Genomic DNA, 12,859 nt, shown 5'->3' with positions numbered 1-12,859 from the left:
TACAAGGACAAAAGGATGAGATAAGAGAAAGGGGGGAGGTTTGTATATCGAATGGCGTGTCGTTCAAATTCCCACTGGCGACTCCTGAAAGATAAATGAAATCGGGCCAGTGAGATCCCCCGTGTACCCCCACTTTCCACATGTGGCACGATCGTCGGCCTCCTCCTCTCTTCCTGCCAAGGAAAATGACAACACACCGTGAACTTTGACATGCATATGTGAAAGGGTTAGGGTTGCTTGGTTGCTTCAAAATATAAGACGAACGAACAAGTCAATGCCACTATTTATTTATCATGCTGCATAAGACTTCAACCCCCTTGACGTATTCTGTGGTCATTATAGTACCATCATACAGGAAATCAACCTTCTATGTTTTGACGCTAGATAAACCATAGACCTCATGAACCTTTCCCATCCAACCTGCCGTTGCTCTAAAAACAAAATTGCTCCTCTTGCTGCTCAAGCTTTTCTCTCTTCTCGGCACCACGAAACAAAACAACAGCGGCCAGGGGTAAATTATAAATACTGCTTTCAAATGCCTTTACCATCCCGGCTGAGTCCATTCACCAATGCCTGAAATGAGGAAAACACAACTACAGTACAGATACACAAGGAAACCTCCTCCTTTCCAGCACCCTAAGCTTTATCTTACTTAGAAATGGATGGCCTTGGCGTGGGTGGCCATGGCAGCCTCCTTGAAGGCCTCAGAAAGAGTAGGGTGGGCGTGGCAAGTGCGCGCAATATCCTCGCTGGAAGCACCATACTCGAGCGCAAGAGTGCCCTCAGCAATCATCTCACCAGCGTTGGGGCCGATGATGTGGATGCCGAGAAGGCGGTCGGTCTCAGGGTCGGCGAGAATCTTGACGAACCCCTCAGTGTCGAGGTTGGTCTTGGCACGGGAGTTGGCGCTGAAGGGGAAAGTGCCGACGCGGTAGGGGATGTCGGCCTTCTTGAGGTCCTGCTCAGACTGACCAACCCACGCAACCTCGGGGAAGGTGTACATGACGGAGGGAATGCAGCCGTAGTTGACGTGGCCGTAGCCCTTCTTGATGTACTCGACAACAGCGACAGCCTCCTCCTCAGCCTTGTGCGCAAGCATGGGGCCGAAGGTGGCGTCACCGACGCAGCGAATGTGGGGGATCTTGGTGCGGTACTCGGCGTCAATAATGACACGGCCGCGCTCATCGAGCTCGAGGCCGATGTTCTCAAGACCAAGACCGCCGGTATAGGGGCGACGACCAATAGCAACAAGGACGACGTCAGCATCGAGCTATAATCAAAGTCAGCATACCGACCTAGTCAGCTTCAAAGTCACAATCAAAACATACCGTCTCCTCCTTGCCACCCTTGGCAGCCTCGGTCTGAACCTTGACCTCATCACCAGTCTTCTCGCCGGAAAGGACCTTGGTACCGGTCTTGAAGGTGATGCCCTGCTTCTTCAGGATCTTCTGGATGCCCTTGGCAACCTCGGTGTCCATGCCGGGACCGCCGATCTGGTCGAGGTACTCGACAACGGTGACCTTGGAGCCCAGGCGAGACCAGACGGAGGCCATCTCGAGACCAATGATACCACCACCAATGACGACGAGCTTCTCGGGGACCTTCTCGAGGGCAATGGCGCCAGTGCTGCTGATGACGGTCTGCTCGTCAATCGTGAGGCCGGGGAAGGGGGTAACCTCGGAACCGGTGGCGATGAGGATGTTCTTGCCGGTGATGCTGGTCTCGCCGCCGTCGTTGAGCTCGACCTTAACGGTGTGCTCATCCTGGAAGCTGCCGGTACCCTTGATATACTCGACGCCGTTCTTCTTGAGCAGGAACTCGACACCCTTGGTGAGACCAGTGACGGATGTCTCCTTAGCCTTCATGAGCTGTTGGAGGTTGAGCTTGACATCACCGACCTCGATACCACGGTGTTTTGTGTCGTGAAGGATCTGGTGGTACAGATGTGAGTTGTTAAGGAGCGATTTTGATGGGATGCATCCGACGTTGAGGCAGGTTCCGCCGAGTGTTCCGCGCTTCTCGATGCATGCGACCTGTGAGTGGGAAGGGAGTACATGTTAGCCGCTGTCCCGCATGATCCAGTGCCGAGCTGTGTGTATCGTCTGCCAACGCACCTTCATGCCCTCCTGGCCGGCCTTGATGGCGGCAACATAGCCAGCAACACCACCCCCGATGATGACAAGATCCTTCTCCTCTGCGCAACTTGTCAGCGCCACTCGGGACCATACCGGGATTCCTGGGTTTGTGGGTGTCGGTACTGACCAGACTGGGAAGCATAAGTCCTGGACCATCTGCTCGCAAGGGCAATTGGGGAGCTACAGATGCGAGAGATCAGCAACAGCGCAGAAAGGGTACCGGTGTCGTCATGGGCGGCTGGCTGGCTGGCTGGCTTACCCTGATGGCTTGAGGGCGGACCTGACGGCGGTCCGGCCGAGTAGTAATCTCTGTGACAGCATCTTGGATTGTGCTAACTTGGGAAATCAAAGGAGAAGGACGGAAAAAGGAAGGATGCGCTGGATCGTGGAGGGTGTGAAGGCGGTTGTTTGTTCGAGTGCGACAACCTGGAAGCGGGATTAGACAGGGCGTCGCAGATGGGAGTTGTTGGGAATTGGCGGCGGCATTCATGAAAAAATGCCCCCAGCTTATTCCGCCCCGTCACCACCTCCGTCCAACCGTCGGGTCACACCTGCTCCCCCCAGGGCTCCAGGGTTCCATGAGGCCCGTGGGCCCCCCTCTCAGCCCGGAAATCGGATTGGCCCCAGGGTTCTCGCGGGATTTGGCCCAGCCGGGAGCACGCTAATTTTCAGGTTTCCACCCCCCGAAGCGTCCTGTCAGTTGTCAAAACCTCCACAAAGCCGCCAGTTCCCGCCCGCCCAAATCCCGCAACAAGTGCCACCCTCGTTAGACGTGCAGAGCCACATGACCGCTAACATTCTTCGCGGCATCGTGGCTCGGGTCTAGATATCCTGTCGTCGAGAAGCGACGGCCGTGAGGCGAAGCGTTTCATAATCAACATGGAGCGACCTGGCTCAACGTCACCCAACTGAACGTAGAATGCTTAATCATAGACATTCGAAAGCGGCACGGAGATGCTCGATGACAACATCTTGCCCCGGAGCTTTATCGAGCGAATTGATAGCAGAGTTGCAATGAGATCCTCGCTTGGCTTATAAACATCTCAATATCCCCGAGAATAGCCACTCATACCCTGGGTAACCACTGGTAACCTATGTGTTTCCGAGGCCGATGGCCGCTGGTTTGGCATTATTGATTTTTCTATCCTGGTATTCAACACCTCATGAACAGGTCAAAAATTACAACAACTCTTCGGCTGCTACGACGGCTTGTAGTGCCGCCTCTGCCATCTTGCACCTTTCCCTCACCAGCTTTGTCTCCTTTTTGCTTGCAGTCAGATCCGTCTTTCTCGTGACCTTCTTCAAAAAGTGCTGCAACTGAATGGCAAATTCAGGGGCAGTGTTGACAGCCGCAAACACCTTCGTGATAACCTCTTCCCCAGGCTTCTCACCTGTCTGGCACTCCAGCAGCAGCGTGTTGAGCATGATCTCCATCCAGTTTCGTGTCCTCTTTTGCAGATAGGCGAGATTCAGCCGCCTAATGGCGATCAAGCTCATATGCCCACTCGCAATCAATGAGCCCACCATCTTGGCCGTGTTGAGTAACCTTTGGGTGCTGAACTCTTCCTCGAGCTCTTCCTCTTCCAGCTCCTCGTCCTCTTCCACAAAGCCAGTTTCACCCATCCTGCCAAACATCTTCCAGAGGCAAGTCTGGAATGACCACTTCACCTCACGCATGTTCTCGCACACCTTTCTGGCGATGAGAGTGTAGTAAGGGTTGTAGTGCTTCTCAGCGCCAACGCATTTGGTGATCACAGTCGCGATCTCCCTTTGGCGTTCCTTGTTGAGGCGGAGTTTGAGAATCCTGATATAGGCGTCTTGGACGTCGAGAGCTGACAAGATGGTGACAAAGATGGACCGCCGGACCTCAGTGTTCATGCCTTGCTCTCTGGCCAGTTCCAAAAGATCGGGACCTTCTTCAAAGTCATCTAGCACGATGCTTTCGTCGTCACTGTCGTCATCTTCTCGCTCTTCAGTGGCTGGCTTTTCTTTGGCATCCTTCTTATCCTTGGATTTGCCTGCCCAACTGGCACCAACCAACCACCATTTTCCAGTCTTGTCAGCGTCTCGGATATCTTGCAGCCCGATGCGCAATGGTTCCGTCGCCTTCAGTTTCCTTGCCTTGAGCTGACCTAGTGTCTTCTTCATTTTGGCGGTATGCTCCGAAACAATAGCTGACGCACCGGCTCCAGCCTTGAGCTTGTTATTTTTGAGATCTGTGATGGTCTCAATCATGAACTTGGTCCTAACGGTCAGGTTCTTTTCGCCATGCTTCGCCACGGCTCCTGGAATCAACGTGACAATGTCTTTGAGAGCCATTGGGTCGTCCGTGCGGAGGGTAGTACCACACATCCGCACAATTCGAAGCAGTAGTTCAGCATTCAGCTCAGAAAGGTTATTCAGAAGGGTACGAATGTAGTCGAATATCAAGCCTGGGCCGATCAGCTGGAAGTTGTACAGCTGTGAGACGAATGTTATCAGGTTTGATGTTTGCTTTGGTACATCTGGCCCACCAAGTGCGGCCTCCTGAGCTTCCTCGTAGTACTTGTCGTAGCGCTCTACCACCTCCTGGATCAATTGCGCTCCAAAGTCCGTTCCAAACACCTTGTAGGCTGCAGAGGCAAAGCCGGCCGAGAGAATAAGGAGTGTGTCTGGCAAGCTTGTGGGATCGCACACCTGAATAAGGAGTAAATCAACGAGGGCGGATGTGACGTGCTGTCGAGCGTTGTCTCTGTAAAGCTTCTCAATTTCGCCGAGAATGGTCAAAAGGTTCGCTTCAGTAATCCTGTTGACAAGGCCTTGTGTCTGCCGACGAACTCGGGCCTCCAGCTCTGATTCCGAACCTGTGGCTTTGCGTAGTGATGGAGGGACATATTTTGCCGTCTGCCCTGTTGTTGGAGCAACATAGGGGTTTTCGCGGACCTTTTTTGCTAGTTGTTCTTCCATATCCTCATCCTCTGATCCAAAGTCATCGAATCCGTCCTCCTCACCCTCATCGCTTCCTTCTTCGTCTTCTTCATCGTCCAAACCATCTCCTTTACAACCGAAACCATCCATATCCTCATCCATATCATCCATGTCCTCGTCGCTATCCCCGTCCTCGCTCTCGTCAGAGTCTGGTTGTGCTCGCTTTTTCTGCGTCGATGCAGCGGCAGCAGCCTCCGCCTTCCTCCTCTTCTGAGCCAGCCACTCATCTGCCTCGGCCTTGCGCTTCCGCTTGTCTGAGACCCCATCTTCCAGATTTCCATCCAACTCTCCCAAAAGTTCACCCAGACCGTCATCGATGAATGACTGGGGTAGCTTCTTCTTGCCCTTCATCCCTAGTTTCTTTTCCAGAGCTGCAATCTCGGCATCATCCTCGGCGAATTTATCCTTCAGTGTCTTGGAGAGCTTCTTATTTGTTGGTGGTGGGGTATCTTCGTCCTCCTCGTCCTCCTCGTCCTCCTCCTCATCTTCATCTTCATCGTCCTCTTGCGAATCTTCGTCGTCGTGGTCCTCCCCGTCATCACCCATGTCCTCGCCCGAGTCCTCATTTAAGATGCCATCTGACAGCTCATCGTCTTCATCATCGAAACCCCCAAAGTCATCTTCATCCTCCTCGTCAGAGTCTGGCTCAGGCGTTTTATTCTTCTTCAGTGCGGATTTCGGCTCGGCTTTCGCAGGCGCCGCGGGAGACTTCTTCGGGGGTTGAGATTTTGACGGTGATGGCTGATTTCGCTGAGGTGCGGGCGCTTGACGATTCCGAATCGCATCTGATCTTCCAGTCCTTTTTCCCTGTCGCTCCGCCTTGCGCTGCTCCTTTCTCGACGTAACTGTCGTGCGATTGTCTCGTCGTTTATGGTTATCTGATGCGCCCAGTTCCTTGAGAAGATGCGGCGGCAGCGCTGGCCGCTTAATGGGACCCTGTCCACGAGGAGCCATCTTTTATCGAACAAAATTGGTGTCTCAGAGTATCGTGGGTAGGCTAACCGGCTTTGCGCTCTGTATTCCGTTGATTCCTGAAACTCCCCCAAAGTCCTGAACTTTTTTTTATCGATAACCGCAGCGCACCGTCCTAAGATGTCAAGTGGGGCCCACTAAATCAAACCGCACCCACTTTTGACTTCACTGCGCCAACTTTTGGGGACCCCACAGTATCAGCCTGGGCAATCCCGCCAGTCTCCATCAACGGGCAACGACAACGTACTGGCGGGGCTATCACACACCCACACTCACACTACAACCCCAAGTAACATCTCTATTTTCAGTCATCGCACACTTGACTCGCGGGCGTGTTGAGAGGAACGGGTCTCATAAACACACAACCATCTCTCACCAGGGCACTCACCCCCAACCCACCACCCAAAATGAGCAAACACCTATCCCAAGACGAGGTAAACCCCCTTCCTCCCCCCCCTTATCTCACCTCTCACACACTGACACTCCATAGTTCTTCACCGCCCTCACAGCCCTCTTCACAACCCAAAAACAATCCCAAAAGGGCACCATCCTCCTCACCCAAAAACGCTGTTCGTTACCCTCCCCCCCTTCCCAACCTCATCACCCCCCTAACAAACCCCCTCAGACTCCTACGACGAATCAGCAAAAGAAACCCTATCAGAACAAGAACATGAAGAAACCCTCACCACCACCACCCTCCCCCAAGCCCCAATCCTAATCCGCGCCTCCAACTCCAAGCCAAAAGAGGCCCGCAACGAGGGCAAAAAAGTCAAGCTCTCCACCATCGTCCAGCCCGACGACCTCGACTCCTTCTACGCCCGGTACGCCGACGTCTGCAAGGCGGGCATGAGCGGGCTCAAGCCGAGGGACAGGACCAAGCGCAAGGCCAAGGAGAAGGCGAGGAGGAAGATGAAGACTCAGGCATAGAAGAAAAGTGAGCCCTATTGTGCTGTATCTAAATCTGTCTGAGCCAGCCAGCCAGCCGAGAGCTGAAAAAAAAGATATCCATGTGTTGCGGATTATTAAACAGCTTAATTTGATAACTGGGATATATAGATTACCTAGTCACATCTCTGCTTTGATGAAGAGGATATGGACGGACTCGATGGGTTAGTCACAATGGCGTAAACATTCCATTCCTGAATCCAACCATCCGTGGTGGACATCGATTTAAATTGTTTGTTTGGAAAGTCGCAAAAAACACTGTCAGATGTATCCCCGCTCTCCCGCCCAACGCGGTTGCCTCTAACAACCGTCCTTGAAGTGGCAAATGCTGCGTTGACAAGTTGCAACCAACTGCAGAAACACACGTCCAATATAAATACCAGGACAATAACGGGTTCCAAAAAATGAGTTTATATTCAAATCGGTGGCAAAATGTCCCGAGATGTGCCATGTATGCCGGGCTTGCTTTGCCCCTAAAATGAAGCCCACAACGTCAAACGCATATATCTCCCAATTACCGAAGAATTCATAAAACCAACGCAGCCGGGGGGTATCGATTTTCCAAAACACAAAACGCCTTCAACTCCCATTTCCTTTCATAAGGATATCGTGATCCACAACCTTTTTATAACAACGGTGGATGGGCCGAACAGAGTTGCGGTATTGCAGGCCATATGAACTGGGGGCCATCCATCATCTCGCCAACGCCATCACAATCAGCCAGGACCCAAAGCATACCAAAAACGCCAGCGCCAATAACAGCACCAGTACCATGCTCTGACGACGGCCGATCCTACACTTTTCCACATGCAAACTCACCACACGCTCTTCAAGTCCACGAACCATGGCTGGCCAGCCCGCTCCTACGCATCGCACACACCCTTACCAACAAGCCTATCGTTGCCCGGCGCCCTTCCTTCGAACGCCGCCATCAACGGGATAATCAGATGCTATTCGCTGTACATTCTAGGGGTTTAAAAGCCGTCCGATTTCCATTTTCCGCGGCGCCAAGAGAACGGACAGTCCCAATCGAGCAAAAACACTGCGCACCAAATTTTTTTGCGTTGCTGAGACCCGAGTGTTGAAGACTAAAAAGTCGAGTCTGTAAACCACCTCTTTTCATTCCTCCTGACATAAACTACCGAATCCTCCACCTCCCCATTAGAAAAAGAAACAAAACGCAATACAAACAATCTGCTGAGGGTGAGAAATGTCGTCAATGTTGTGTCGAACCGAGGTGCTATTGAATGCTCTGGCCCATGTCGACGGGAATAAGCGACGAGATCGTGTAAACGAGTCGAAGAGCGGAAGTGATATCTTGTGGCAGCTTTGACTCATCCAATAACGTTGATGACTGTATTTGTCGACAGTGGCTGTTGACGATCCAATGGCTGAGTTCGATTCGAGCACAAGCAAGTGTTCATGCTTGGTTTACATGATCTGGTCCTGAGTCAATCCACCATGGTCGGTGTCCATGGCGTCACCACCACCCTGGTTCAAGTACTTGACGTAGCTCAGACCCAGAGGCCGGCCGCCGTACTGATATCCTTGAAACTTGTTGATGGCGGTTTCGGCGGTGTCGGCATTGTCGAAGCGAACAACACCGCTGCCACGCGAGCGGCCACTAGGCTCGTACTGGATCTCGGCCTGCTCGACCTTGCCGATAGTCGAGAACAACTCAACGAGATCGTCATTGCTCGTAGACCAAGGAAGCTAGGGTATTGTTAGAAACCATCAATGGGCATCGGGGGTGAAAAGGGCACTCACGTTGCGAACGTAGATAATCTCGTTCTTCTCAGTGCCGGCGGTGGCATTGTCAGTAAAAGGGTTCGGAGGGACAGAGGCATCGCCGCCTGGAGGACCACCGAAGCTGGGGCCGCCAGGACCACCACCAGGACCGCCGCCATAGCCTCCACGACCATAACCGCCGCCACCGAAACCACCGCGACTGCCGAAGCCTCCACGGCCGCCGAAACCACCGCCGAAGCCACCGCGACCGCCGAAGCCACCGCGGCCACCGTAACCGCCAGCACCCATACCAGCATTGGCGAAACGGTCCTCCCTAACCTCAATTACGCGACCTTGCCAGTCATAGCCGTTGAATTGCTGAATAGCGTTTCTCGCATCGTCGGGGGACTCGAATACAACGATACCAGAACCCTTGGGGCGACCGTCGGGGCCGAGATGAACATCGGCGCGAATAACCCCACCAGTTCGTGCTGCAGTTGCACTTGTTAGACCCCTCACACATCAGTCGCATCAGGTTACTTACCGGACTGCCGGAACAGATCCTTCAGGTCTTGCCAACCAATGTTGAACGGCAGCTACAGAGGCTGTCTGTCAGCATTATATTGCCACGTTGGCAACGAAGAACCGGAATGGGGAGATATGACAAACGTTGGACACGAAGATTTGACGAGCACCACCTGGGGGCCCGCCTCCTGGAGCTCCACCTCCCATGCCGGGGTTAAATCCTCCTCCGTACGGAGCACCACCGCCAGGGCCAACAGGGCCACCGAAACCACCGCGGGCACCTCCTCCAGGAGGACCGAAGCGAGGTTCGGCCTCACGATCCTATCCATTGTCAGCGTCACAGAATGGCTTCGCTCGTTGCCGGGTCCGGGTACTTGCCTCGCGGACATACACCAGTCTACCCATTAGGTTCTGATTGCTGAGCGTCGCAACGGCATTCTGAGCCTGCTCCCTAGTGGCGTATTCCACAATTCTATGACAGTCACAAGATTAGCACTTTGTTCTCGGATTGACCGGTGTGCATGAAGAAACTTACCCGCATCCCTAAATATCGTCATGGACAGCGTCCCAACCCGTCAACCCAACCGTCCATCAAATAACCAAACAGAATAGGAACCACAAAGGAACCAGCCAAAATCACTTGTGAAAGCCCACCTTCGACATTCCATTGGGAAGAAGCAATACGTCGGCATAGAGAACCTCACCGGCTGTAAGAGGTCACGTTAGTCTCTTCCTCCATCCATTCCTTCCCCAAGCGCCATCCACTCACCCTGCCTCATAAAATCCTTGAGGTGGTGCCACTTGACGTCGTAAGACAGGTTGCCGACATAGACGCGGCGGTCCTGCTGCGACGACTCTCGAATGTTATTCATGACGTTTTCGCGGTGAACGGCACGATCTTCGAACGATCTATGAGGAGCTCCGTTATTGTTGTATCCTTGTCCTGATCCTCCAGCGGATGCGCCCTGTCCAGTCATGGGCGAACGGCTTCTTCTCCGATGACGACTCCGTGAGCGGTCACGGGGCGAATATGACCGACGGGTACCGTTATTCGGACTGCGGGAACGTCCACGTCTGGGAGAGCGCGACCTCTCACGCTGGTCACAATGTCAGTATGTAACCATGTGATGTGACTCGCCAGTATATGTCTTTGTCTCTGGCACGCCTAAAGCGTGGGAGCGCCGTGTTGATCCTCCAGCACCTAAACATCGGTGATCATGGCATTGGACTTTCAACACAAAGAACCCACAAGTCTCAAACTCATCAGGCCGAAGAGCTCGAAAGCGCAAACACAAAACCACATATCTGACTGACGCCAGGTGGATGGGATGAGAGTCTGGTCTGACTACCAGTCACGCCATTCCTCCGAGAGCTTGCGGCTATAAGAGATAGCCGCCGGTCTCATCGAGACGACGAAGAACAGAGTGCACAGGCCAAGAATCAGGGCAGATACTTACAGGGCGATAGGTATCACCGGAGTCAGCTAGAGAGAGAAAGAGAAGGTTAGAAATCGGTCAGAAACGAGATGTTGGAAGAAGCCAGCTAAGGTAGGGTTGGTGATAGGTGGGGAAAGAAGAAAAGGAAGTGAAGTGATTGAGGGATGGCAATTTGAAGGAATGGTAGGTAGCACTTGAGGGGGGGTGCGGCGCCGGGGGGGTGGTAGTGAGAGAATCCGAGGATTGTGGATCAGGATGGGAAAGACATGCAGGCTGGCTGAGAGGGGAGGGGGGGGCTGATTGTGAAGGTACATGTATGTATGTACGGGCGGATGGGTGTATGTGGGTGGTATGTCGAAGACCAGGCAGTGCAGGTAGGAAAACTGCAAGACACTGCAGCAGCGAGGGGCCCTTGTGAGTGGTAGAGCGAGCGAGCAAGGCTCGAGGACCAACCTGCACCGACTGCCACAGACTGGCCCTGTGGAAATCGACCAAAAAACGCCGACTGGGCAGGTCCTGGAGATTTGGGGGTTACAAGCGGCAGTAACACGTCACTGAGGCATCTGGGATAATGCCCACGATCGAGGTGTTCCGGCCTGGAGTAGTCCGTCCATCCCAGAACCGCCCGGTGTGTGTGGATGGACAGAGATATGTCCTGATGTCTTGCTGGGGGTGTGTATATGCAAGACTCGGGAGGGGGATGGGATGAGGGGGAGGGGGGAACGGAGCGGAGGGGAAGAGGCAGGCATCTTCGGGAGGAGGCTCAACGAGGACGCGACTTGCGCACGCGCACCTGGAGGGCCAGAATGGAAGCTGACAGGGCGAACAGCGGGGAGAGAGTGTTCAGTCTCTTCATGTGTCTGGCTGGCTGTCTGGCTGGTTGACCGCCCGAATGGGCTGGCTGATTGGGAAGAGGGGGGGGATACCTATACCGATGGTATCCAGGGAGAGGAATGCAATTGATGTCGTACTTACCCATGGTGATAATTGGAAAATCGAAATTTTCTGTCGACTTAGCCGCTTGACGGAGGGAAATTTCGGCGACGCGACGATTGGGTGCGGAAAGGGCAGGTGTCTGTCACTGCAGGACTTTGGGATGGTTGCTGTTTGGCGGACAGCAGCTGAGGCCAAGGTACGGCGCGACGTTCGCGCAACGGGCCACCGAGTCGGTTGAGGGCGGGAGAGGTGAGGTGACGGGGAACCTTGGGACCTGACACTGGGGTTCGGTGCTGTGGTCGGGTGCTTTGGCTGCCAAAATGTAATTTTTTTCTTGCTGACAAGAGTTGGGCAGGCTTGCGTTTGGCGGCTCGAAAAAGGTTCAAAGGCGCGCTGCAAGGCCGAAATAAGCGGGATCAAGCCTCAGACGGCAGGTGCGAGGTACAGCCAGAGGCAGAGAGGGTAAGGCGATGTTGGATAGGGCAAAAAAAATCGCGTCGACAGTCCAGCCAGGTCAAGCAGCACTGAATGAAAGTTCTTGGGCCGGGGTGAGCAAGGCCGACGCCAGGGAGAACGCGTCGGACAGTGGCCCAGGCAGTCAGGCGCCGCAAGGATCGAGGTTGAATGTGGAGCTCTTGGCGGATTTGTGGAGGTTGCAAATGGCGCTCGTTGGGGTTGGGGTCTGCTCTGCAGTGGAGGGTGAAATGGCTTCCAGGTTGTCTGTCGTGCGACTATGTGACAGAAGGTCAGTCTGCAACCAGGAGACCAAAGAAATTTCCACTTGCTGTGAAGAAGAAGTTGTCGAGGTGGTGGACAAGGGATTGCTTCAACCTGGAACTGAGCCTCTCACCTCAGCTATCTCAATGTGCGGGCGGAGCAAACGGATGCCGAACGGAGCACTTTGCCTCAGCCAGGTGAAAGCCTGATACCTGAGGCAGAAGCTTGAAGGCAGCAAGACAGCCCAGGTCGGCTGTGGCTGATGAAACGGCGGAAACTCCACACAGACAGACGTTGACGGTTATACGAGAATGCGGAACCGTTTACATGTGCTGAGATGGTAATTACACATTATTACGGTACCATCATATTGAGGCCTGCGACACAGAATGCAACCACGACCACGGTAGCGCAGAGCAGAATAATGTACCGGCTACAACTGCGTGTGCCATAAAGGTAGCGTTGCAGCCCGGTGTGCCCCGTAACGATGGCTAATGA

The 12,859-nt window shown here is 53.7% G+C and overlaps 5 protein-coding genes across 5 annotated transcripts; 1 reads left to right on the top strand and 4 right to left on the bottom strand.

Annotated features, from left to right (window-relative positions):
* Positions 1-275: 275 nt before the first annotated feature.
* On the bottom strand, positions 276-2,456 carry LPD1 (dihydrolipoamide dehydrogenase precursor; the record flags this gene model as incomplete). Its single annotated transcript, XM_062891003.1, has 5 exons — positions 276-1,270; positions 1,329-2,033; positions 2,115-2,194; positions 2,263-2,315; positions 2,395-2,456. The coding sequence occupies 5 exons, from the start codon at positions 2,454-2,456 to the stop codon at positions 653-655; spliced, it is 1,518 nt and encodes a 505-aa protein (XP_062742155.1). The 3' UTR covers positions 276-652.
* Positions 2,457-3,314: 858 nt separating this feature from the next.
* SGD1 (suppressor of glycerol defect) lies at positions 3,315-6,056 on the bottom strand (the record flags this gene model as incomplete). The annotated part of the gene is made up of 1 exon (XM_062891002.1): positions 3,315-6,056. One exon carries the CDS (start codon positions 6,054-6,056, stop codon positions 3,315-3,317), a length of 2,742 nt encoding a protein of 913 aa, XP_062742154.1.
* Positions 6,057-6,256: 200 nt separating this feature from the next.
* On the top strand, positions 6,257-7,200 carry QC762_505790 (uncharacterized protein). Its single transcript, XM_062891001.1, has 3 exons — positions 6,257-6,508; positions 6,565-6,643; positions 6,700-7,200. Exons 1-3 carry the CDS (start codon positions 6,482-6,484, stop codon positions 6,999-7,001), a joined length of 408 nt encoding a protein of 135 aa, XP_062742153.1. The 5' UTR covers positions 6,257-6,481; the 3' UTR covers positions 7,002-7,200.
* Positions 7,201-8,321: 1,121 nt separating this feature from the next.
* Positions 8,322-9,601, bottom strand: GBP2_2 (g-strand binding protein; the record flags this gene model as incomplete). Its single annotated transcript, XM_062883905.1, has 4 exons — positions 8,322-8,732; positions 8,787-9,238; positions 9,292-9,343; positions 9,443-9,601. The coding sequence occupies 4 exons, from the start codon at positions 9,599-9,601 to the stop codon at positions 8,451-8,453; spliced, it is 945 nt and encodes a 314-aa protein (XP_062742152.1). The 3' UTR covers positions 8,322-8,450.
* Positions 9,602-9,908: 307 nt separating this feature from the next.
* Positions 9,909-10,911, bottom strand: GBP2_1 (g-strand binding protein; the record flags this gene model as incomplete). The annotated part of the gene is made up of 3 exons (XM_062883904.1): positions 10,730-10,911; positions 10,042-10,369; positions 9,909-9,979 (listed from the first exon to the last, which is right to left on the bottom strand). Exons 2-3 carry the CDS (start codon positions 10,247-10,249, stop codon positions 9,909-9,911), a joined length of 279 nt encoding a protein of 92 aa, XP_062742151.1. The 5' UTR covers positions 10,250-10,369; positions 10,730-10,911.
* Between the last annotated feature and the right edge of the window lie 1,948 nt (positions 10,912-12,859).

Source organism: Podospora pseudocomata, chromosome 5 (assembly GCF_035222375.1).
Source record: "Podospora pseudocomata strain CBS 415.72m chromosome 5, whole genome shotgun sequence".
In the NCBI taxonomy this organism is placed as follows: Eukaryota; Fungi; Ascomycota; class Sordariomycetes; order Sordariales; family Podosporaceae; genus Podospora; species Podospora pseudocomata.
This window is presented reverse-complemented; position numbering and strand designations above follow the sequence as displayed.

What these genes read in the sequence shown, in the direction of transcription:
- QC762_505790 (XM_062891001.1), top strand. Translation starts at nt 6,482, where the DNA reads ATGAGCAAACACCTATCCCAAGACGAG. An exon ending in AACACCTATCCCAAGACGAG is followed by an intron (nt 6,509 to 6,564) that starts GTAAACCCCCTT and finishes GACACTCCATAG; the next exon opens with TTCTTCACCGCCCTCACAGC. An exon ending in CCTCCTCACCCAAAAACGCT is followed by an intron (nt 6,644 to 6,699) that starts GTTCGTTACCCT and finishes AAACCCCCTCAG; the next exon opens with ACTCCTACGACGAATCAGCA.